General features: G+C 37.8%; 1 protein-coding gene and 1 pseudogene across 1 annotated transcript; one reads left to right on the top strand and one right to left on the bottom strand.

Moving 5' to 3' along the window:
- Positions 1 to 3,192: 3,192 nt before the first annotated feature.
- Positions 3,193 to 17,306, bottom strand: LOC139631402 (green-sensitive opsin-like; annotated as a pseudogene).
- Positions 10,294 to 12,430, top strand: LOC139630199 (green-sensitive opsin-like). The gene is made up of 5 exons (XM_071493391.1): positions 10,294 to 10,749; positions 10,866 to 11,034; positions 11,148 to 11,313; positions 11,451 to 11,690; positions 11,791 to 12,430. The coding sequence occupies exons 1-5, from the start codon at positions 10,365 to 10,367 to the stop codon at positions 11,887 to 11,889; spliced, it is 1,059 nt and encodes a 352-aa protein (XP_071349492.1). The 5' UTR covers positions 10,294 to 10,364; the 3' UTR covers positions 11,890 to 12,430.
- Positions 17,307 to 23,866: the final 6,560 nt, after the last annotated feature.

Raw genomic sequence — 23,866 nt, 5'->3', positions numbered from 1 at the left:
CTGAGTAACGGAAATAATATGGCAACACACAACCATTTGACACCTATGCATGTTTGTCTGCCCTGAAAAAGGGATCACCTTCCTGTCGTAGTATAAGCTAACATTTGCTAATTTCCACAAAGGCATATCTTGGTGGTTACTGGCAGTGATTTATGTGTCATAATACCCCAACAATGGGAACAACAATATTGATAATAATATTAAAAATATCAATACAGTATCTCATCAGTAAAGCTTATCATGGATGGTTATTCACTGCAGATTGCAGCCAGCAGAACTGTTGCCCTCTTCCAGGCTTCCCCACAGCCTTGAAATATATTCAGTTCATGCCAAGTTTGTTATTAAGACCTCTGTATGCAGCTCCTCCTATCTGATCCAAGTAATTAGAACAGAGAGAGACGACTCTCGTCTCTGCCGGCCCCCTGACAGAGAGACTAAGCACATGCAGGTGTCCATAGCAGGCTCTTTGAAGAAAATTACAGTGTGTGTGCCCACAGCATGATAATTAGGGTCAGGTTATCAGCAGGAAATAAAGGGCTACATCATGAGATAGATGGCCTTTTGGATATAGAAGAAGGGTGTATTTACATGTAATTAATCCCCTCTGAGCTGTAACATGTTATAGACTGGTATGTAACATTTATTGTTAGTTATGTCTGTATGCCCTGCACAACATAAAAATGTTGTGATTTTGGTTTACACATGGTGCACAGTGTGGAAATATTGGACATTTTCACTTCTTTGTGAATACCTGCAGGGGGCATCATCCACCTGTCTTAATACTGAAACTGAAGGCTCTCCAGCAGAGGATCCTGCTACTTTGGATTTTTAAATTGTCTAGTTGCATTTGCTTTTAGGACTTTTACTTTCAAATATGCCACAGTTTATACCATTTGAGCAGGAATTATGTGTAAGTCAGTTCTTGCTTGCATTTGCATTGTCTAAAGCCAATCACTGTGGCATGCTGCCCTTCAGATACAGTGTAATGTCAAAGTTATTAATAATGACTTTGGCCTCAAGGGGGTAGTATAACATCACACCAAATATACATGAGTTGTCAGCGGTCTACAGGATTCCCTCAGATGATGTGACTGTAAGATGGACCACAATTATGGTTGGACGATACAGCGATAAAATGACTCACAGGCAGGTTTGGCATGTGTAACAGATGAGGCCTTTTATTCATCCATCTTCAGGAGCAAGCATCACCCAGCATCAGACCAGCAACACACAAGTTGTTAAAATGGTGCCTTTTTATACTGTGTTTCAGCTAATGACCTCGGGAGACTCCACTCACACAGATCCACTGCCTGCTCACATATTAACACACTCTTTTCTTTTTGTATAATTATACACACACACATCCTTACACCCCTAAATACATATTCATTTTGTCCACTAACAATGAAACAAAACCCCATTAAACCACATTACATTTACCACAATAAAATACACACATCCAAACCACCCCACACCAATTTACACTTGGTTACCCCCGGAACTATAGAACATGGTGTCTGTTGTCTGGGGAAGCCTTTTGCCTGAACACCCTGAAGACAAAGAGACTAGTTAACATACTTTATGCTCCCTCATTGCACCTTCATACACTTATCACACATACTACACATTACATCAACCATTACATTTCTTTTGGCTTAACTCGAAGCTCATTGTTTTATTCATTAAAACATGGCTGCATATTTACTCCCATGTCCCTCTCTTTCAGGTGGAGCTGTGTGGCCTACACAGCACCTGCCATCCAATCAAAATTAAAAAAAACAATAAATATGGAGACAAATATTTCATCAATAGTGCAAAGTCTAGCCATACACATGTGAAAAATGTAATGTTATCATATGTATTGTGCAAATCTTCAATAAAGTCCTATTGCTCCTATTAAAGTGCTTGTGCAATTACTGAAGTCCATGTGTTTCCGTACCCCTAACAGTCAAAAGTGCATGGTGCCATATTTACAAGCCAGGTGACGAAGCGCTCTTCGTCACAGTGACCTGCTTAACAGTATTAACAGTGTCTTACTACATCGCCACATAAACCTCCTTTCTTCACTTGTTCTCTTTAACTGTGAGAAGAGAAAGAACATATTCATTGCAAACCACAACAGAACTTTTGAACTAGAATTTCACCTGTCAGTGGATTTCGTTATTCCACATTTTAATAACATACACAATTCTCAGAAGTATACAGTCTGTGGAGGAGTGCTCATTACCTGTCATATGAAATTTAATAACATAGACAGGTAGTTAATCTACAATGTGGACAACTTCAGATGAGGTCAACTTAACATTTAAACCTGTGAATAAAAAAAAACTTGCATCTGCATTTGAAGGTAGAAGAAAACACTCTTATTCACCGAGACTCACGTCATCGCTCATGTCATGATTCATCTACTGGAAAAATATGCAAGAATTGCAGCTAGGCTGTGATCTAAAATAGTGCTGTATGTTGCATTGACTGTGAAGATTCTCAGTTATCATGGACATAGGATCTCTAGAATATATGATTATATAAGTCATATCTTTACCTAGAGATGAATTGATACATTCCCTTCTGTGAGGTCATTTCAGCAACTTAAAATGAAATAAATATGACTCTTTTTCTGTGTTTTCTAGTGTGCCAAAAGAAATGCAAACAATTAAATCTGTATCTAATAAAGTGTTCAGAGCTTTCATACAATTAAACTCTAGGTCACATTCTCATTTTCATATCTCAGGAATTCACTGTTGTTTTAAAAATTGCATTCATGTTACCAAAAATAAATAAGTGCTGTAAATCTACCGGGACTAATTGGTGGAGCAGCAGTTCTTTGAATGCATTCTGCTCTTATGGCCGCTCTACAGGATTCACAAGGGATTACAATGAGGTATTATAAAATGGTGACATATCCACATCTCTTCAGAAGTGCCTCATTGACACACACACACAGACAGCTTTGAGTATTTACACAAAAAAATTTCTATGTAGCTTCAGATGGATGTAATGAGAATTTCATGAATAGCTGACCATTAAGGTTTCACATTTTTAGACTTTGTTCAAAAGGAATTCATAGTTTTTCGAAGTGTCTCAATTTCTGCTCCTGTTAACGTTTTTTTGATAGGTTTTATTCAAATGCAGGGGCTGAGAGTGGAGGTTGTTGTATGTTGCACAGATTGTGGAAACCTTTGAGACATTTGCTGTAGCCAACTGGGAAAACTAAGCTGAATATCAAGATTTTGTAATCAACCAACAATATTATGTGTCAAAAAAGTGTCAAAGGCTGGTAACTGAGTTAAAAAATGTTCTGTACCTCAAATATATTAATTTCTATGTTGGTTTAAACAACATATGACAACAATCGGGCATATAAAGTACAGACTTAAATGAACACAACAGCATGTCTTTTCATGCATGCATTTATTATCTACTCCATGCAATAGTTATTTTTTCTTCTTTTTCATAAAGTACATAAAATTAATGCCACTGGTAGATCAGTAAACATGTGCTCTTACATGCACACACACACACACACATACAAATGCTGTACAAGGTAACCTCCACAGAAAATGCATTTCCATACCCTCTTCATTTATACATATTAACAGATGAGATAGAATTCCTTGGTGTGTTTTTGTCCAGACTCCGTTCATTATATCCATAAATCCATTTGGCAAAAGTTCAAGATTTTTTTAAATGGGATCTTTTAAAATCTGGAAGCAATCAGTAAAAAAATGTCCATAAATTTGAAGATGTCATCGAGATTAAGACACAGAGGACACTTCTGTCTTGCTGGTAGAAACTGAGGTCTCATCCTCCACCATGCCGCCCATTCCAATAGTGCTCAGCATGCAGTTATGGATCTGAAAAGGAGAGCAAAGAGAGCAAATTCAGAAACTAAGTATATGCACAGTTCAGGATTGAATAAAGAAGAAATAGCAAATTCTAGAAACTAGAAAATATACTTAACCAACCTGTTTGTTCATCAGCATGTAGATCACAGGGTTGTACAAGGCTGAGCTCTTTGCAAAGAAGGCAGGGATAGCTGCAGTCAGGGCAGAGAAAGCAGCTCCCTTGTTCAAGAAAATCCAGCCAGCTAAAGTGACATATGGTGTCCAAGCTACAAGGAAGCCAAAGAGCATCAGGATACACATATGCTCAAGCCTTTTAATGTACATTGTGAAACGCTACATATGTCTTATAAGTCAGTGGTGGAGAGTGTCCTCTTCTATGCTGCAGTCTGCTGGGGCAGCAGTGTGTCACACAAGAACACAAGGAGACTGAACAAGCTGGTTAAAAAGGCTGGGTCTGTGCTTGGCAGGAGTCTGGATTCACTCCGGACTGTGGTGGAGAGACTCAGGCACTGTAAGATGCTGCATGTGAAAACACCCACAGTGTGGTATCGTTTCTCTGTTGTTGCCTGTTCTTGTGATAAATGTAGAATAATGAATGCAAAAGAGCCTTGTGTCTGTGTGAATTGATAATTTTGTTGAAATCCGTTGACTATTAGACATCTGTAAGTTTACTGTATTGAAATGAATAAATATGTTAGGAACTTTATTTAATAATTAGGAGTGGACTCCGTTTTTCTTTGCTTAAGCACCTGCCCTCAAAATGTCTGTGCATGACCCTGCTCCAGAAGCACCTAAAGCTGCAGCTAGCAGCTTCACTTGTGTGCTTCAGATGTGAATCGTTGTTTAAGTTTTACTGTGGTCAGTGGGTTAGGGCTATGATTATGTTTTGTGTTGAATTGGTTTTATTTGTATTTTTGTAATTTTGCAATTAATTTTGTTGAGTTATTGTTATTGTTTTTGTTTTGTTTTTTTTTGTTTTCTTTTGGTGCAGTAATACTTCAGGTATATAAATTTGTAAGTTGTTATTATATTTCTGTTTGGTTTATGTTTTTGAAATGCTGTTGTTTAAGTATTTTAGTCACAGTAGATAAGTCAGAAGCTGGTTGGTTGTTGTTTTAATTGTGTTGAAATTATTTGTGTTTTATGTTGATTCGTAGTTCTTTGAGTTTATGAGTTTGAGTCTTTGTTCTCCAGAGTGTGTTTGTAGACCAACTCTGCAATTTTTATAACTTTTTAGGCAGACATGATGTCACTTTGCGTGTTTTCTCATGAAATAAGACTATTATAGGTTGAAGATTATTTTGGTAAATTATGTCAACTTTAGTAGTGAGAGTTGTATGGAGCCAAATCAGGGCCAATAGTTATGTAATTGACAAGCTAAAATTTGAAACTGAAAGTTCAAGTTGAATGAATTAAAATGAAAAATAAGTGTAGGAAAAGTTTTTTCAGTTTAAATTTAATTTTGATTCAATTCTAGAATTACTTTTGAATAAATTATTTAATTGTTCAAAACTAAAAAAGTAAAAATAGGCACTAATGAGAATAAAGTTACAAACAGTTGTGGAATTAGATGACAATTTCTATTGCATCTAGCCCGGGCTTGCACAGTACATAAATTGCAAGGTTTAACTTTAGACAAAGCAGTGGTGTCTGGCTGAGCATATGTTGGTTTAAGTTGAGTGACATCTTTAGGAAATCTTATTATTCAAGATTTCAAAGCTGCTGCTATGTATTCAAAAAAAGATATTGATAAAAAACAGCAAAAAATGCAGTGCAAAAAATATGTTGAGCCTCCTTTAACAAGACCAGAAAGGTCTCTGAAAATCTGTTTGCATAGCATTCAAGGTTCTGATCTACTGTACACCTAACAGACTTCAAACATGATCACAGGATAATGGATGCTGACATAATTTGTATTACAGAAATATGGCTGCAACACAATACGCCAGAGAATAACATTGCAATGCGAGGATGGACATTTAACCATAAAGCGAGATCGCAATCATATAGTAACATGGCAGTTTTCATCGTGATGTTGGCAGCTATCACAAAAGCCAAATTAATTGTAATGTTCTCGATTTGCCTTGTAGTGACTTGGAAGCCATAATTTTCCATAGTGCCACCATCATACAAAATTAGCCTATTTAAAAACAACTTGAATACTGTTCTTAATAATTTAGTAATGGGTGATTTTAATGATAATGCTTAAGGTTACAGTCAAATTGTTACCTCACCAACAACTGAAAATAAGATTAATTGATCACATTTACATAAAAGACTTTGATCCAAAATTGTAAATGTTCAACTATTGTTCACATGTAAACAGATACCATGAATGTATTCTTATGGATTCATTACTCGCTAAATAGAGTCTGCAACATTTATCACTGGAGGTGGAAAGTTTGTACTACATTAAAAAAATCCATTCTTCAAAATTCTTAACATTACAGTCAAATATTACTCTAATACAAGGGGAAGTTATTCAACTTATTCATATTGTTGTATTGCTCCACATTTACATAACATAATAACAAGAAACTAAAACCATACCTTACCATAAAACACAACTGAATCAATGACATAAGCTGTTGAAATTCTTGTTTTCCTTTTTTTTTTTTTTTTTTGTAGACCGTGATAAAGTTTGGCTGTGGTAAACAAAGCAAATATTAACAAAAGTAAGCTTTAATTTTAAAATGACTTAAGATAAGGATGTGGTGCTTTAGTGAGAAATCTGCAGCCTGATGTTTAGCTAATGTAGCCATTGTCAGGACACCACCAAGTTCAAACTGAGCTGAACAGCAGTGTTGAACAACAATGCAGCAAGCACAACATGACTGACAGTGTGCAAGTTGAGTGCGATTGCTTTTTCTCCTGTGTTGCGTATGGTCTATCATATTTCTAAAAAAATAAATAAATAAAATTAATTCCACAGAATAAAAGCCCCTCTCAAAATAATGTGTACTTAGGAATGTAGTGGAGTCAAAGTAAAATATTTGTCTTTTAAGAGTAGTGGAGTAGAAGTCACAAGTTTCCGATAAAAATTATATTCAAATAAAGTATAGATACTGAAAAAAAATTATTAAGGTACAGAACTCAAGTAAATGTACTTTGTTACTGCTCACCACTGCAAAGTTACACACTTGAATAAGCATTTCCACCATTAAAAACTGTGAGAAACAATCCTTCAGCATTAAGAGTGTCAAACTCAAGTAATAACAGGTTCCACACCTTGTACTTGGCAAGGTTTCTGAAAAATCCTGAAAGACTGCCCCCTAGTGGCGAATATGTACCAAATAACTCCCATATATCCAAGGCCAACAACTAATTAGGTGTGTACCTGGAGAATAAACTGGACTGAATATATTTGTCGAAATGCTTAATATGTTTTATAGCTCGGTGGTGGAGAATGTCCTTTTTTATGTGCAATCCGCTAGGCACGCAGCATAAATGACACAGATGCAGCCATTATGGACAACTCCAATCATCCTTTCCACAACATTCTAGCAGAACAGAAAAGCAGCTACAGAAGCAACCAAAATCTCATCTTGCTGCATTGCGAGATTGAGAGGTAAAAATGGCAGCATAATGCTCCCTTCTTGTCATCTTAATCACCTGCCCTCAAAATGTCTGTGCACAACCCTGTGATGGAAATTCTTTTTGAGCTGAAGAAGACAGGAGTTCAGATGTCTCAGGCAGATGTATTTATTGTAAACTTACACACTGTGGAGAAAGTGATGAGCAGTACAAAGACAGCAAGTGAATCATAGTAGTGCCACACCAATTTCTGTAGTTGACTTGTCTGACAATTAGTATATATTTTCCAGGTCTCACACAGTTTCAACATTTACCACACCTTACTCCAAATAAGGCCAAACTATAGTCTAAATATTCATGTGTGAAGATGCTATTGGACACCAAAATCCACATTGTCAAATGTTACCTAATTACCTAATTAATATCAGATGTTTCTTGTCATTTCACCTACTTAGCAATAATATCTCGTAAGTTTATGCTTTCCTTCTACCTCCTTATCTATAAGACCTTGGGTACCCAACCTATGGAGGATAACAGTGGCTCCATGTAGATACAAATACAAAACATCACAACAGAAGCTAAACAGTGAAACAGTGAAGGTTGTTACGGCCTGAACTCTCAGAGTGTGAGTGAGGCCTAGGAAAACAAGAGAAACACTGAAAGTGAAGAAAATTTCCTTCACAGGCCCTGTCAGAGAAACACCTACAGCTGCAGCTAACATCTCATCTGTCTGCACCACAGGACTGAGAAGCTTGGGAGATCCTTTGTCCCCACTGCCATCAGGCTGTATATATTGATCTAGTTTCTGAGTGCTCAACCTTTGTCAAAAGTACCACCTAGTAGCAAACATGCACCAAATACCTCTCCTGAAAATGTGACTTTTTGAAAAAATTCGACTGTATATAAAATTTTGAAAATAAATCACACATGAAAGTCTTGTGCTCAAGTGTTTTGTCAAATATCTTGGTGAAGTTTGGTTAAAAATGAGATGAAATAGAAAATGTTGAACGTACAATACAGATTACAGGTCTTCAATATCATCATGGATTTACCGTTTGATCTATCAGAACATAATTTGAAACACTTCATATCTACTATCTAGAGAATGTGTGTGTCAATGTTGGTGCCATTTCAATGAAGACTTTTGGAGATATAGATGTTTACTGATTTTGCATACTCTGAAAAGAGTAGAGTGAGGGACTTCAGAACTGACTCGAAAAATTTTTGTTACAATTCAGTGAGTAACAAGCAAAAATAATTCAAGTCTGTAGGACATATGGCTAATTTATTTTGAATTTTTGAAGTTTTGAAGGTGAAATATGGAGGACTTTTTGTGGTAAGCCATGCCCACTTCCATCAATCATTACCAAATTTTTGGGGTTTACTCAGGAGTGACCATTGATGACAAACACCACATTTTTTTTTTTTATGATTGAATTATGAGATTTAAATTATGAGATATAAACTTTCTACACCACCTACTGGTTAATTGACACAAATTTTGTGCAGAGCCTAAGAGTGATATGCCAAAGTCTTACTTTAGTTTTTGTGTCAGTACCTGTAATTTTTTCAAAGATATGCATCATTTCCTATTTTGGACTGCTAGCTACACTGTAAACCTTTGATGTAAATTTACAGCGAAATCTGAACAATATTCTGCTGTAATAGTGTCATACAGTGCCATACTGTAAACTGCAATGCAATCTGGGAGAAAAAAAAAAACATGATTACAGCATTTTCAGAGAATGCCATTATTTACAGGGATTAAGATTTCTAAGAGATTTCTAAGATTTAAAAATTAACTGACAGAGCAGGATCTTGCAAAAGGGCTTGGGCTGTTTTTGCAGCTTGCATTTAATTTTTCTGGATTTCAACCTTGGAGCACATTCACCAAACAGTCTCTGTCACCACAAAGACACAGCGTCACGACAACCTGCTCAGCTTTTTGTCACAGATGTCCAGAGCTGCATTGATAAGGCAACCTCAATTGAGTAAGGTTTGTCACAATTTTTATTCTGCCACAAAGTGTCAAAATGTTGGCAAATGCCATAATGTTATCCCTCTCAAGGAAGTAGAATTCATTGTGAGACTTTCTCCAGTTGAATTTTCTGCCATTTAGGAAAGTCTTAGTCATTTAAAAGCTTAATGCAGTTGATAGCTATAGCTAAAATTAGCACGTCAGTATTTTGACTTTGAATGTGACTAAATATGATAGTTGGGTTACTCATTCTCTGTTTTCAGCCCTTGCTTTGACTTCCGTAGATTGCTCGTCAAGTAAACAAAAGGCATTATTTGATACGGATGTTCTTGGCCACTAATTGTTTTGCTAAGGCATAAGGAAGATAACAAATTAGATAAGACATTTTCTTTCCATCCCGTGACAGTAAGCTTTTGCTACATCACAACCAGGTCATACAGGTGACGCACTGAGGTTAATCTGATCAGGATGACACCTGCAGTTCCTTCATTTGGAAACGGATGCTGATAGATGCTTGATTGTTGGTCTGGCCTAGTATAAACACACTAACATACTATATACTAACATTGAACGCGGTGTATTTAAATAAAATCATTAAAATAAAATAAATTTTAAAACCCGAGTTCTCCCAACTAGCTCTCTGTATTATTGAAATGAAGGTAGAAAGAAGACTGTTAATGAGTGAGGTTTTTCTTTTTGGCTCATCACATGAGGTCACATGAGAACACTGATGTTGACTGAACTTAATTCCTATTCATTAATTGAGATTAAGAGAATTCCTCTGGATTACATTCGGTCTTGTCCTCTCTATCCGGGGTTTTAGGATCGATTATAGGCCTCTTTTACCTTCTGTACTACCTCACAATCCTGTAATCTCATTTTGCCAATTTGACAATAGGGTTAGTGTTGAGGTATAAAAATCGCACTGAGCAACTCTGATTCTCGTGTCCATCAGCACTCTTGAGTTCTTTAGTGAAGAAGCTCAACAGAACGGCTGACAACCGAAAATGGTGTGGGAAGGAGGAATCGAGCCCAATGGCACAGAGGGCAAGAACTTCTACATTCCCATGTCCAACAGGACTGGGAATGTGAGAAGTCCTTTTGAATACCCACAATATTACTTGGTGAACCCCATCATGTTCAAACTTCTAGCTTTCTACATGTTTTTCCTGATCTGCACCGGAACTCCCATCAATGCCCTGACATTGCTGGTAACGTTTCAGAACAAAAAACTCCAGCAGCCTCTGAACTACATCCTGGTCAACCTGGCTGTGGCCGGACTCATCATGTGCTGCTTCGGATTCACCATCACCATCACCTCTGCTTTTTATGGCTACTTCATTCTTGGAGCCCTTTTCTGTGATGTTGAGGGATTCATGGCCACACTGGGAGGTAAAATGTCAACCACTCTCTTTCATAGTACTTAAATTTCACCTCAGTGTTTCCTGCCATAGTTGCATGAAATTCTTGCAAGTTAACCTGAAAGGTGCCATTTTTTCTCTCTACAGGTGAAGTTTCTCTGTGGTCTCTGGTTGTCCTGGCTGTTGAGAGATACATTGTTGTCTGCAAACCCATGGGAAGCTTCAAGTTCACTGGAACTCATGCAGGAATTGGAGTCCTTTTCACCTGGGTCATGGCTCTTGCATGTGCTGGACCCCCACTTTTCGGCTGGTCCAGGTTAATTCACAGTTCTAAACCACTCAAAAAAACCATTAATGTTAAGAAAATGACAGTAAAGGTGAATAGAATCTTTATTATCTACAAAATGGTTGTTCTTCAATCTCATACAGGTACATACCTGAGGGCATGCAGTGCTCCTGTGGACCTGACTACTACACTCTGGCCCCAGGCTTCAACAATGAATCATTTGTTATCTACATGTTTGTTGTCCACTTCTTCATTCCTGTCTCTGTCATCTTCTTCACTTATGGAAGCCTTGTGCTGACAGTCAAAGCTGTGAGTAAAATTTAAATTCATGAGATGTTTAGCTTATAGCCACATCTTGGAGAAGCATAGTTGCTTTTCATTTAAAGCTCAGCAAAACTGTCTGTTCTGTGAATTCTGATGATGTTTTTTGGTCTCAAACATTTCAGGCTGCAGCCCAGCAGCAGGAGTCAGAGTCAACACAGAAGGCTGAAAGGGAAGTGACACGCATGTGTGTCTTGATGGTCTTTGGCTTCCTGGTAGCTTGGGTACCATATGCTACTTTCGCTGGTTGGATCTTCCTGAACAAGGGAGCTGCCTTCACTGCCCTGACTGCATCCATCCCTGCCTTCTTTGCAAAGAGCTCAGCCTTGTACAACCCTCTTATCTATGTGCTGATGAACAAACAGGTTGGTTGCTATGAAAATGGTCTTACCTGTAGTTTTAAGTATTTAACACCACCACGATGAACAAGCTTGTTATTTTAACATCTTTTTTGTTCTTTTTCAGTTCCGTAACTGCATGCTGAGCACTATTGGAATGGGTGGCATGGTGGAGGATGAGACCTCAGTTTCTACCAGCAAGACAGAAGTGTCCTCTGTGTCTTAAATATAGAGACATTCTTATTGACCTGAACGTTTTCCTTTTTTCTGTCTCTTTGATCTGGAATAACCCTCAATGTGGGCTGAGTGAAGTTCAGGGACATCTGAACTGTCTGACCAGTGATGAATGGCCCCAGGAACAAACTCATGAACTGAATTTTTTCACCTTTTGTTTGAAGGATGTTGGAAATGAATGTGAATTCAAAATCAATGCAAATAAGGGTGAGATCTGTGAACACATGTATATGGATGCTCATTTTGACTCTCTGAGGCACAGATATCCCTGAGATGTTTGAGCTATTTGGCATCAACGAATCTACATAACAACCTTAAACAACATGTTTCAAATGCCACAATATTTATTTATTTGTTTATTTTTTACATCACTGGGAACACATTTTGTACTGTATTTTCAAAATGAGCAACTATATACAATGTAAAATTCTTTTTTGTCACTTGTTGAGATGGTCATCATGAACTGTAAACATTGTATACATATATATACATATATATAAATAGCATAGATAAATAAATGCATGCATGAAAAAGGGCTGACATATTGAGTTGATTTCAAACATAAGGCCATAATTATTGGCATCCACTACTATAAAGGTGCAACCTCAAAAGTTTTTATTAATATGAAATAGCAGCTTTAAATACATTGAGCCATTTTGTTCAACAGGACCTTCAAAGGGATTTACGGAAACTCAGAGAAGCTTTTGTTTCTCACGTTGTTCTGAGCTTAACTGAATGACCAAATGTTCGTCATCACTGTCACATCCTTCTGTATCTGGTCCGTAGAGGGCACTATCACCAACAGGAGACAGCTTAGGATCATGTCACTGGGGTCACCTGATCATGACAGCACTGAGACAAAGAGGAGTGTGGTAAAGCCAGATCAAGTTAATCCAGTTAACAAGGAAAAGAGCAGGGATAAGAACACCAGAGTGTTACAAGTCTCACTGGCCTTATGTTCACTGGCAGGGCGATAAACTAACAGTGACCAAACAATGAGGTTACATGATGGTGGTGGTGAGAATTGACCGAAGAAAGAATTTGCATGTTAATCAGTTACAACAATGTGGCTGGTATTGTTTGTGAGTCTGTGTGTGTGTGTGGGTGTCTGGGTGTCTGGGTTCATGCATGCATGTGTGTGTTTCATTATGACGAAATATAGTCCTACTGCAGTGGGAATTGCGTTTAGCAGGTTTGAGTTAGTAGGTTATCTATGTCTGTGGACAGATTTTGTAAATGCAATAGCATCACAACCATGCAAGATACAATCTCGAAACCTTACAGATGTGTAGTTAGGATCAAAATGAAGGCCCAGTTTCAAGATGGGTGTGGTCCAACCCATTAGTACTTAGAACTCATACAATATTGTAGTAATGACTACCGAGTACTTATGGGTCAGAACATCAACATGTTGAAGGATGTTGAGGCTGGTGTGATCACACCACAAAATGGTCTCTACTTTCTTTTTACTTACAGGAGGAAAGTGTCATAGTGTGTTTGTTTTCCAAGCACATGGACTTGAATTAAAATATGGTGTTTTATTACTCTAATCAATTATTTCTCTTTTTTTAGGAGTGCAGGGACAACATGTAGATCTCTGCAGTCTGCTGGCCTTCTTCTGTACGTATTACATTATGGCATATAATGAAAATATTTTGTGATAGTGTATATATCACAAAGTGTAAATGTTACAACATAGTATAGTAACATGGCTGATTTAACTGTTCAGACTCTAACCCCCGTTGAAGCAGTTCCTTAGTCTGGTTAGTGTGGTAAACAATGATCTGTAGTGCCCACCAGAGGAGAGAAGTTGAAATGTCCAGAGTTAAGGCTAATTTTTCCTTTTTTTTCTTCTTCAGGAGCTGTGTAATCAGTGGTGTAATCTATGTGATACACAGGTATACACTGTATACCCACTAAGAAAGCTCCAGAATTACTGTATAATTACACAAGGATATGTAACAACAGCACGTCAACAATCTGTTTATGTAAAAAATGGGTGCTGTAATGTCAACAGAATACCCACTAAAACAAAGCACACTTTACCACTGTGTGTAAACCCTAGAAGAAGGGAAGATAAGTGAATTGAACAGACTCAGTGACTGCTGTGTAGGACTAGATCAACAGCCCCCGCATGTGGCACAGCAGAGGATCTAATTTTGATGTTGCATCCATAGTACATCCTTTTTATGTACGTGGTCTTTACTGTGTATAATGTAGTTATTTTGGGTATTCATTACGTTTCCCACATAATAGTCTTTCTGTGAAATTTTACACTACGGGGACTGAGGGGACTTTTATACGCTAATGTATTTTGCGTCACTCAGGTAGCGGTATTCAGCTCCAGAAATGACTGAACCTATTCTTACTACTGATGCTATTTCATTGACATTTCTATTTTTAGCCTCTTATTAGGGTCAGGGTAAGTGACAGTCAATATCTGCTGTACTCCTTTTACTGTATTCTCAAGGTAGTGGTAATCTTCTTGTAATATTAATGTCTAACTCTTTCTATACATGTTTGTCCCCATATTTATTCTCATTGCTCATTGAGTAATATTACAAGGGATATTACAAGGGAATGTACTATTTTGCCACTGACACAACACTGATGGCATATAATGTCATATTTAGTGGCATAATGAATATTTTGTATTGCGTTTTTTTTTTTTGTTTGCTTACTTGTTTATCCAGATGCCCTGAAAGTAATAAATAACACTGCTGTGTCAGGGTGGGTGATATGACAATATATACTGGGAGGAAATATACATTTGTCAACTGCATTTTGCCAGAAAATTTGTGCTGTGGTAGGTATCCTTTTAACATCTTTAGGATTGTTGTTGGTCATTGTAAGAAATTTTGAAAATCAATTGTTAATGATTGATTTTTTTGTAACAGTGATATAAGCATGTTACTCTTTTAAGGTCTGAAGAAGCTTCATTTCTGCTGCATTGTCATCTCACTGAATAAAGTCTGTGCTGCATATCCATCATTAAAAAGTGCTTCCGCTTACCACTATGTTTGTTATGTACTTGTTATCTGATTATTAGAAAATCCTGTGCAGTTGTGCATGTCTCCTGTCAGGTTTGAGCACAAAACGACGCTGGATAAAATTATTACGTCTAAGACAACATGTAACTTTTTCCTGTGCCACCTTTTTAAGAAATACAAATAACTGCTACTTACTAGTAACAGCACTTATTAGTGGGGCAACGTTGGCTCAGGAAGTAGAACGGGTCATCCACTAATCAGATGGTTCAGTCCATGTGCCGAAGTGTCCTTGGGCAAGATACTGAACACCCAACTTTCCTCTGATGGGTGTTCCATCAGTCTATGTGTGAATAGTAGAAGTGCTCTACGTATAGATGTAAGTTCTGTATGACTGTGTGTGTGAATGGGTGAATGTGGCTTACAGTGTAATCGATAAGAGTAGAAAAGCGCTATATAAGCAGTCCATTACTATTTTTTTTTTCAGTAAATACAAATTAATGGAGGAATGATTTCAAACTGCCCCACAAAATACTAAAATAATCAATAGCTTTTGTTGGAAGCAATGGCTCAAATAAATTAATAATCTAAAAGGGAGAAAACTGATCTCATTTCATTGTATGAACAAGAGTTTCATTCATTGATGATTGGCTGTAATAGCAAAGTAATTAGTGGCCAAATTGGATTTATAAAAGACATGCCAGTAATACTGAACCTGGTCACACCCATCTCCACAGTCACAAAGCATCCATATTTTTACACACATATCAATGCTGACCCGACTGGTGCTTGCAGATATTGAGCTTCGAATCATCGGCCACTTTTGCGTTAAGAACTGCCTTAACTGTTTGTGACATAGATGCAACAAGGTGCCGGTGCAAGGTGTTCAAAGTCACTTAGATCAGTTTTCTTCCTCGTTCTGATGCTCGGTTTTAACTTGAGCAGGTGATCTTGCCCATTTCTACATTCCTTAATGTATTGAGTTGTTGCCATGTGATTGGCTGATTAGATATTTGTGTTGATGAGCAGGTGAACAGGTGTACCTAATAAAGTGGCTGGTGAGTGTTTCTACAATTCAAGCCATCATATAGCCATAATGCAACTGCCAAACCATTTCCTCCAATACTCCAGTTCATTAAATCAATACATTATAAGTCATATATTTGGTCATTTTGTTTACACTTGCATTGTTTTCAATTAAATAAGTAAAACTGGATGTTTTGTTTGAGCTGGTTTGAAGACTGAAGTCGATATCCATGGTCACAAATTTCCTTTCACATTTTTGTTTGTTTTGTTTTGTCACACAATACTGAGGACAGCTGAGGTTGCTATTTTGTTGGTTTTAAGTTCTGTGGTTAAGTCACCAAGATCCAGTGTCTTCCTTCATCACCAGAACAGAAGCCAGCAGAGCAAGCCACATGAGCAGTCACATGACAAGACCGGCTGTTAACAATCCTCTGTTATAAAGCAATTAACTTACCCAGTTTTTGAAGTAAACACACCCCAACTTTGAGGTAAAGGTTAGTAGCCCTATTGGATTCTAGTAACATCACCACGTCAATTAAGTTGGTAAGTAAAACGTTTCCAGATTTAACAGGCAGAATGGACAAGACTACAATAAGAGCCAGGTTGCACACATGAAAACAAAAATCTAGAAGAGTTTCAATAAAGGTTTTCTCCATTCTCCATTCTGCCACCCCTGATGTGGACAGGGTCATGTGATCCATTTTGGGGAATTAGTCCATTACCTTGACCACCCAACCAGGGGAGGAATAGCACAGGAGCAAGCCATGATCCAGGTGAATGCACAACCTGCTGCAGCGTGGGTGGCTGTAAATTTGAAGCTGCCCATGGGTTTGCAGACCACAATGTATCTCTCAATAGCTAGAACCACAAGAGACCACAGAGACACTTGACCTGTTGGTAAAAAAAAGAGCAGAAGTTGTCATGAAAAGCTCCAAATCTTGCCATCTGTTACACCAGCTTAGAGCTAATTTAGTCTTACAACTTCATCTCTCAAAGAATTGTTATTAGATAAACAAGCTAGACAATCTGCATGTGTTATAATAACAAATAAACCATTTTTCTTAACTTCACCTCCAACTGTAGCCACAAATCCTTCAATAGCACAACCCATTGGTCCCAAGGAGAAATAGCCCACGAGGGAAGTGTAAAAGATGACTGTGAATCCAAAGCAGACCATGATCAGTCCAGCCACAGCCAAGTTAACCAGGATAAAGTTGAGAGGTTGCCGTAGCTTCTTGTTCTGAGCTGTGACCAACAATGTCAGCGCATTAATGGGGAAGCCAGTGCAGATCAGGAAGAACATGTAGAGAGCCAGTAGTTTGAATAGCCATGGATCCGCCAAATAGTATTGTGGTTATTCAAAAGGACTCCTCACAAGCCCTGTCCTGTTGTTCATGGGGATGTAGAAGTCAAATCTGGATCAATTTTATCTGGTCAGGAGATTACTTGGTCAGGCAAAACTAACTGTCCTTCAAGGTTCAATTCATGGGCAATGCCTGAGGTCTTTTTCTAGTGAGGTTTAATCCAAAAAAATTTTCAAAAAAGTTTTCTCTGCTTTTTAATACAACTGTTATTATTGCTACAGTACACTAATTACTGTAATATTTTTAGATGTAGAATTGTATAATGTCTAATTATTAAAATATGCAATGGTATTTTTCCATCTTTCCTTTTACTTTCTCTTTTTCTTTTTTTCTTTGTGCAGTGTCTGGTGCAGCCAACTGAACTGTCGGTTCTGATAAGAATTGTTAAGATATAGATATCTTATATATAGATATATACAAATACAGTGGAACAGACATGTAAAATAGTTTCTCTGCAGTAAAGGTAGACAATCTAAATCAAATTATCAAAATGTCTCAAATCTCATGTTGTCCACAGCTTTGAATGACACCATCCTTAGCTCGATGGGATGTGCCCGACTCAGTCACCTCTTTCAATCATTTGCTGTTTGTATTGTATTCTTTCACCTGCTCTAAGGGTTCAGGCAGTGATAACTGTTTATGTTTCTGGACCTCATGACATACAGATGAATGGGGTGTTCTGACCTGAGTGAAACACTCTCATCATGTTCCTTCAGATGCTTGGTTGAACAGATGGCCCTCCAAAAGGGCTGCAAGCACATATTGAATTATTTTCGAAATACTCCACATTATTAGGGTACACCAAGTGCAGTTGGTACAATGATATAATGCCACAATCTCCATGATTTGCTAGAAAAATATATCATCGACATCTTCAGAATTGATCACAATATAAAATCATCAGATTTCCCACTCCTATCCTGCAGTTCCTGTGCAGGAATTCTCATGTTACTCCAGACTTTTGGCTGCGTCATGGTTCCACCATATTTGCCAAATCAGTGGGTAGGCACAACCCTGTTACCAGATAATAACCTTGTATGATGATGTGATATAGACGGTTATGCGAAACCCTAGATTACTTAGTGACTACAGTGACAAATTTTTTTTGTACATCCAATGCAAAAGTTTTTAAAAGTGTTATGGCAACATGGCAACATCAGATAGAAAACATATACTTAAAGTTGTGAGGAATGAGGAGGCAAGTAGAAATAAACAACAACACACATGCTGTACAATGAAAACATCCATGTTTTAACAAGGAAACATTAAGTGTGGCTTTTCTTGCTTTCTTCTTTTGCTGCTCACCCAGTCACTTCTCCATTTGATCTCCACACCTGAATGAGGTCTCTTTGCTACCATGTTTACTTGGTGGAATGTTGTTCCTGCAGGTCTGACGAATAATTGGGACGAAGTTAATCCATTTATTAGGAAATCAGTTTGATGTCTCCTCCAGCAGATAATGGGGCTCATGTTCTTATTTAATTAAATAAGCCAGAACTTATTACCTCATTATTATTGGCTTGCAAATGGCATTAGCCGTCGGTAAACCAATTTCTGCTGTTAAACAGACCAAATGGGCTCTCGGGGGAAGACACTCGGCTCTAAGAGGAAGTTTAATTCATTCACTCCCAGATATGTAATGAAAAAACATGATCACATTGGATCAGTATTTGCTTTAAAGACTTGCTAGCTAAAAGTAACAACAACAGCTAAAAATAACCCCAGTTAGTAGCTGAAACAACAAGCAAAACCCTGTCCAGACCACTTTGCACAGCATGTTAGTGTTTACAAGCTATAATTAATATGTTCAGTGTTTTTAGTGTTTGCTTAAATTTCTAATCAGTAACTTTGGGGTTTCATAATTTTCTATTTCAATTTTACACATTTAATCAAAAAATCTATTGACTCTTAAAAGTTTGAATATCCTTTTATTGGTTTATTCAAACCCAAGATGCTGTTTTCCATGAATTAATTATTATTTATTTTTATTTTATTTATTTTTTATTTTAACGGAAAATTCTAGGTTTCAGTCATAATTTCGTACACATTTTCTCTAGTTCAGTATTACATAAAATGTTTAACTTGCAATAATTTGGACTAGAATTTCTGTGGGTCTGACGCCGCTTGACCATTCAACAGGCCTTCATTGCAATGTGCAGTCAGTGTGACAGGTGCTGTTTGTGTAATCCATTCTATTTGTCAATTACAGTAAGAGTGTTCGCTACCAACCCATTTACAAGAACCTAATCATGGAAACACTGTAAAAACTAGAAAAATGACTACCAGAGATATATTTCCTCTTTATTTTACCCCTTACCTTTCCACCTTTTCCATGATGTGAGTAAAATTATTAGTTTTATAGCAAAAGTTTTGATAGCCTTTATATTTCCTGAAGGATACACAAAGGTTGCACAGGTCAATTTCTCAGAAAGTAATGTATGGATCTTGATGTAACACATCAGACATATCAGATGCTTTGAGATGTATGACTTTGTACAATTTGGTTGAAATCCAGATAATAATTGTATATTTGTATTTTAATGTCAAAAGTTCAATAATTTTTACATTTTGAGATTTGAAACAGGCCAGGCAGTCACAGAGTCACACCTCACTTTAGGTGAGTTTAATAGTTAAAGTAATAGATCTTAAGAAGATTGAAGAGGTGATGTGTCAGGCTCTCAGTTCAGATGTTTGGTACCTGGTTCAGACATGTCTGACAGGGTTGAATTGATTCTTTAGTACTTGTTTTCAGACTCTGCATTCACTATATAGCCTGCATTATTGCCTTAAGAGAGAGAAAAGACTTTGTTGTGCTACAAATTGATAAATAGTGAACTACTACATGTGCCTCCTCATTTTAGATTAAAGCATGTTGTTCAAACTCTGATTCTGAGTTATATATACATACAAGAGCCATATTGGACTTATTTAAAATAACCAGAAATGTTTTGGCTGCCACATCATAGGGGCCCTAATACCGATTGAAGTAACTAGATTAGCTGGACTAAGCCTGTTTGTCCTGTGATAAACAATGCTCGGTAATACCACTTTGCTTTCTCTTAAAGTGGAAGTGTACATGTCACCTATACAGAGATGGTTTAGTGTACTTTAAAAACTGAATCAAATAGTGTTGCACTTACTGTGTGCAAAATAAAACTTACGTCTAAATTATTTTGTGTCAGCAAAATGACAGTTATGTCATTTATTATTGACGTAATTTATCTGGTTTATTTCAGGTGATTAACTTATTCACTTATTTACGAATGTATTATTATTTAAGTTATTTAAATAATTTATTTAACATTTACCAGAAATGATTCTGAATTATTATCCTACACCTTAGCAGAAGTTCTTGCTTATACAGTGATGCAAGGTTTCAGAACACTGTGTGTGTTAGAAACTCCAACTTCATAATCCTCCTTTCCACAAGGATGCACCAAGTGGTACCTCACCCTGTGAATGCGCCTCCTCCCACATTATAAATAGAGGTCAGGATGAGGACTTCCTCCTCTTTGTCTGCAACCTTCTACACCTTGTTGAATTCTGGTGGGTGTCTGCCATGTGTCTTTTGATGTATCTTCAATAACCATGGCAAGCAACATACCCATTGAATAAATGGAATTAACAGAAAAAACAGAAGATTATTCATTACCCTTGTTTCCTGGTGATTTGTGGCTCCAGTTAGAACCTTAAGTATCCAACAAATGGTCCTTCAACCCGGATACTGAGCCACACTCCACACAGTGGCCTAAATGGCTGCTTCAGAGATCGATGGTATTAAACCCATTGATGAACCCACTGATGAAGGTCAGGCTCCTCCTACTGATTATGTGGATGGATTCCAAGGTATAATAGACTCAACCCACCCCAATATGGACAAGGCTACCTCAGAATTGTCTTTAACAATACCTAAACACTTGCTCACCAAACCGAGCCTAGCCTTTCACCTCGACCTTTATTACCTACCTCCCAAAAAGCAGCCCATGTCCCTTTGCCATCATTACCTTCAAAGTACTAGCTAAACCTTCAACTAGCCATGACCCAGAGGCTAGACCTAAAAGGGATAGGCGGCCCCCTGACTACTATGGGGTTCATAAGCCACAGCAGAGGTCATTAACACGGGCTCATGGCTCACACTGTTCTCACAGCAAGAAGATTCATTATGTCCAGTCAGCTGCAAGTCTCCTTACAATCTCCCAAATTAGTAGGCATACTAACGGCAGCCATGCTTCTAACTTGAGTGATCTTCAAGCCAGCATCCTTGAGGAAAAGGCAAAGAGAGACAGACTGGAGGAGCTTAGAAGGCAGAGACAGGAGGCTGAGAAAATTCATTGATTATAAAGCCAGAGCTGCCCAATATATGCAGCAGGATGCACACAAGGAGAGAGAGAGAATTGTCAGATGGGTTGAAACGAACCAACACATTCGTAATTAAAGAACAAGAGCTTGAGTCAGCCCAGCTTGTTTCTAGTTATATTAGACAGAATATATCTGATGATGATCACCCTGTTGGAGACTTCGCTCCTATTCCTTCATCTCCTCATGGTAAAGTAGCCACCTCTTGATTTTATGTCCTGCCTCCCTCCAGGATATTTACTCCTTTGGTGTCAACTTCACTTCCTCAACAAACCCTTCCCATGTCTCTTCTTTTTCTAATATGCATGGCTCTGCACCTCCAGTCACTGCCCAAGCCCCTAATTATACTACCTCCATGCCTGGCCCTGTATAGCCCACTTTGACTGGTAGTCTTCCCCCAGTGCATGACATCTTATCCCAGCAACAATCTGTTTGCTCATACATTCAAACCCCAAATGTGATGGATCTTTTTGTGGCTTCTTATGGAATACAAAGACCCTCACTTCCTGTGTTTAAGAGTGGTCGAGAGAGTGATTTTGCCCTCCTGAAAATGGCTCTTGATAACCTCCTTGACAATCACTCCCATCTGTCTGAGCAGTATAAATATCAGATCCTCCTAGAACACCTTCAGTACCCAGGAGCTAACAAACTGGCCAGATCCAGCATGCATGATTCGAGACCATATTCCACTGCTCTCCAAGCTCTTCAAGAGAAATATGAGAAATCAGAGTGATATTGGAGCAATATTGAATTCCCCCATCATTTGTATAGATGATGTAGAGGCTTTTGATAATTTTTCCCTTTCTGCACATTCTCTGGTGGGAATGTTGCAGTCCCTGGAGGGCCCAAATGGGTCTGAGTTAAGATGTGGTTCTCATTTTGACAGACTCCTCAGTAAACTCCTTGTCCAGTATAGAGATGGATTTGTTGAGCACTGTATTAACCATGGCATTCTGACCAGGCAAGGAAACCAAACTTATTCCCTCCTTGACTTTTCAACTTGGTTACAGTCAAAGGCAAGAAGCAAACATATATCTGAGAGAGCTGTTGAGTTCCACAAACAGGAGAGACCATGTACTGGGAAAGAGTGCCAGCCCTCTAGTCAAGTCTCCTCTGTCTACCTGTCAACAACATCTGACATGAGCAGTATGCCCAGACCCTGCACCAGCCTGAGATCATCTCACTATGCACAGTGAGACAGGATATAGTGCAGTTGACTGGAGCATCTGTATCCTTTGAAATTTCCCCTATTAACCAGCCAACGGAAAGGTACGTCATCAATGGAGCATTCACTGCAGAGAATCTTGGATTGTCAGAGCACACATACCCTGTGAAGCAACTACAAGAGCAGTATCACCACCTTAGAGGTATTCCATTAAAGTCTGTTGAACATGCATCTCCTCTTGTTTTCATTGGCTCAGACTATGCACATCTTATCACAGCCACAGAACCAACACTCATGGGACCGGCTGGTGGCCCCTTGGCGGTACATACCAGGGTGGTACATACAAGGCCTCTCCAAGGGCCAGCCAGCTTAATCCAAACACTGCAGACTCTCTCCTTCACTCTAACCTGTTTCAAAAGTGAATTACTCAGAAATGTGGAAAGACTCGGGCAGATTGCTCTATAAATATTTAATGTTTGATTGTATCTTTTATTCCCTTTGTCATTCCTGATATTATAATCAATATGGAACTTCAGTATATCAGTGGAACTTTGAATATGTTATTAGTTTTTGTAATTATTTTGTATGCATATTCTTTTAAATTCATGCATAGTCACATTTTGTTATACTTATATACAAAGTGGAAGAATTCTATGTTCCATACAAAACAAACTAAGATAACTTAATTTGGATGTGGAATATGTCAAAGTGCTTTTGCCACACTCCTTTTGTCACAGTGCTCTGCGCTACACTGATCATTAAAGCTGTAATTTCACAAATGAATATCATTTTTAAAAATGTAGTTCAAAATAAGTCCAGTGATTTGAGATGTTTTTGAGGATAATGAGGTAATAAGTTAATTTTCATATATGAAGTTTGTTTTTCTTTAAGTGTGTCTCAAGATTTTCTTTGCAAACTTCTTCAATGATACTGTTTTTAGTAACTGATATCAAAGTGAGCATATGCACTGTGAAGCTGTTGTTACCATGGTTTTTCTTATATGATGAGATCTGTGAGTGTCTAGTCTTTTATATGAGAGAAGAAACAGAGCAGAGAAGACTGAAAGTCAGG

Source organism: Trachinotus anak, unplaced genomic scaffold (genome assembly GCF_046630095.1).
Source record: "Trachinotus anak isolate AG129_WGS33_773 ecotype Australia unplaced genomic scaffold, CSIRO_AGI_Tana_v1 ptg000013l, whole genome shotgun sequence".
In the NCBI taxonomy this organism is placed as follows: Eukaryota; Metazoa; Chordata; class Actinopteri; order Carangiformes; family Carangidae; genus Trachinotus; species Trachinotus anak.
The sequence above is the reverse complement of the archived record's forward strand: the minus strand, read 5'-3'. Positions and strand labels throughout refer to the sequence as shown.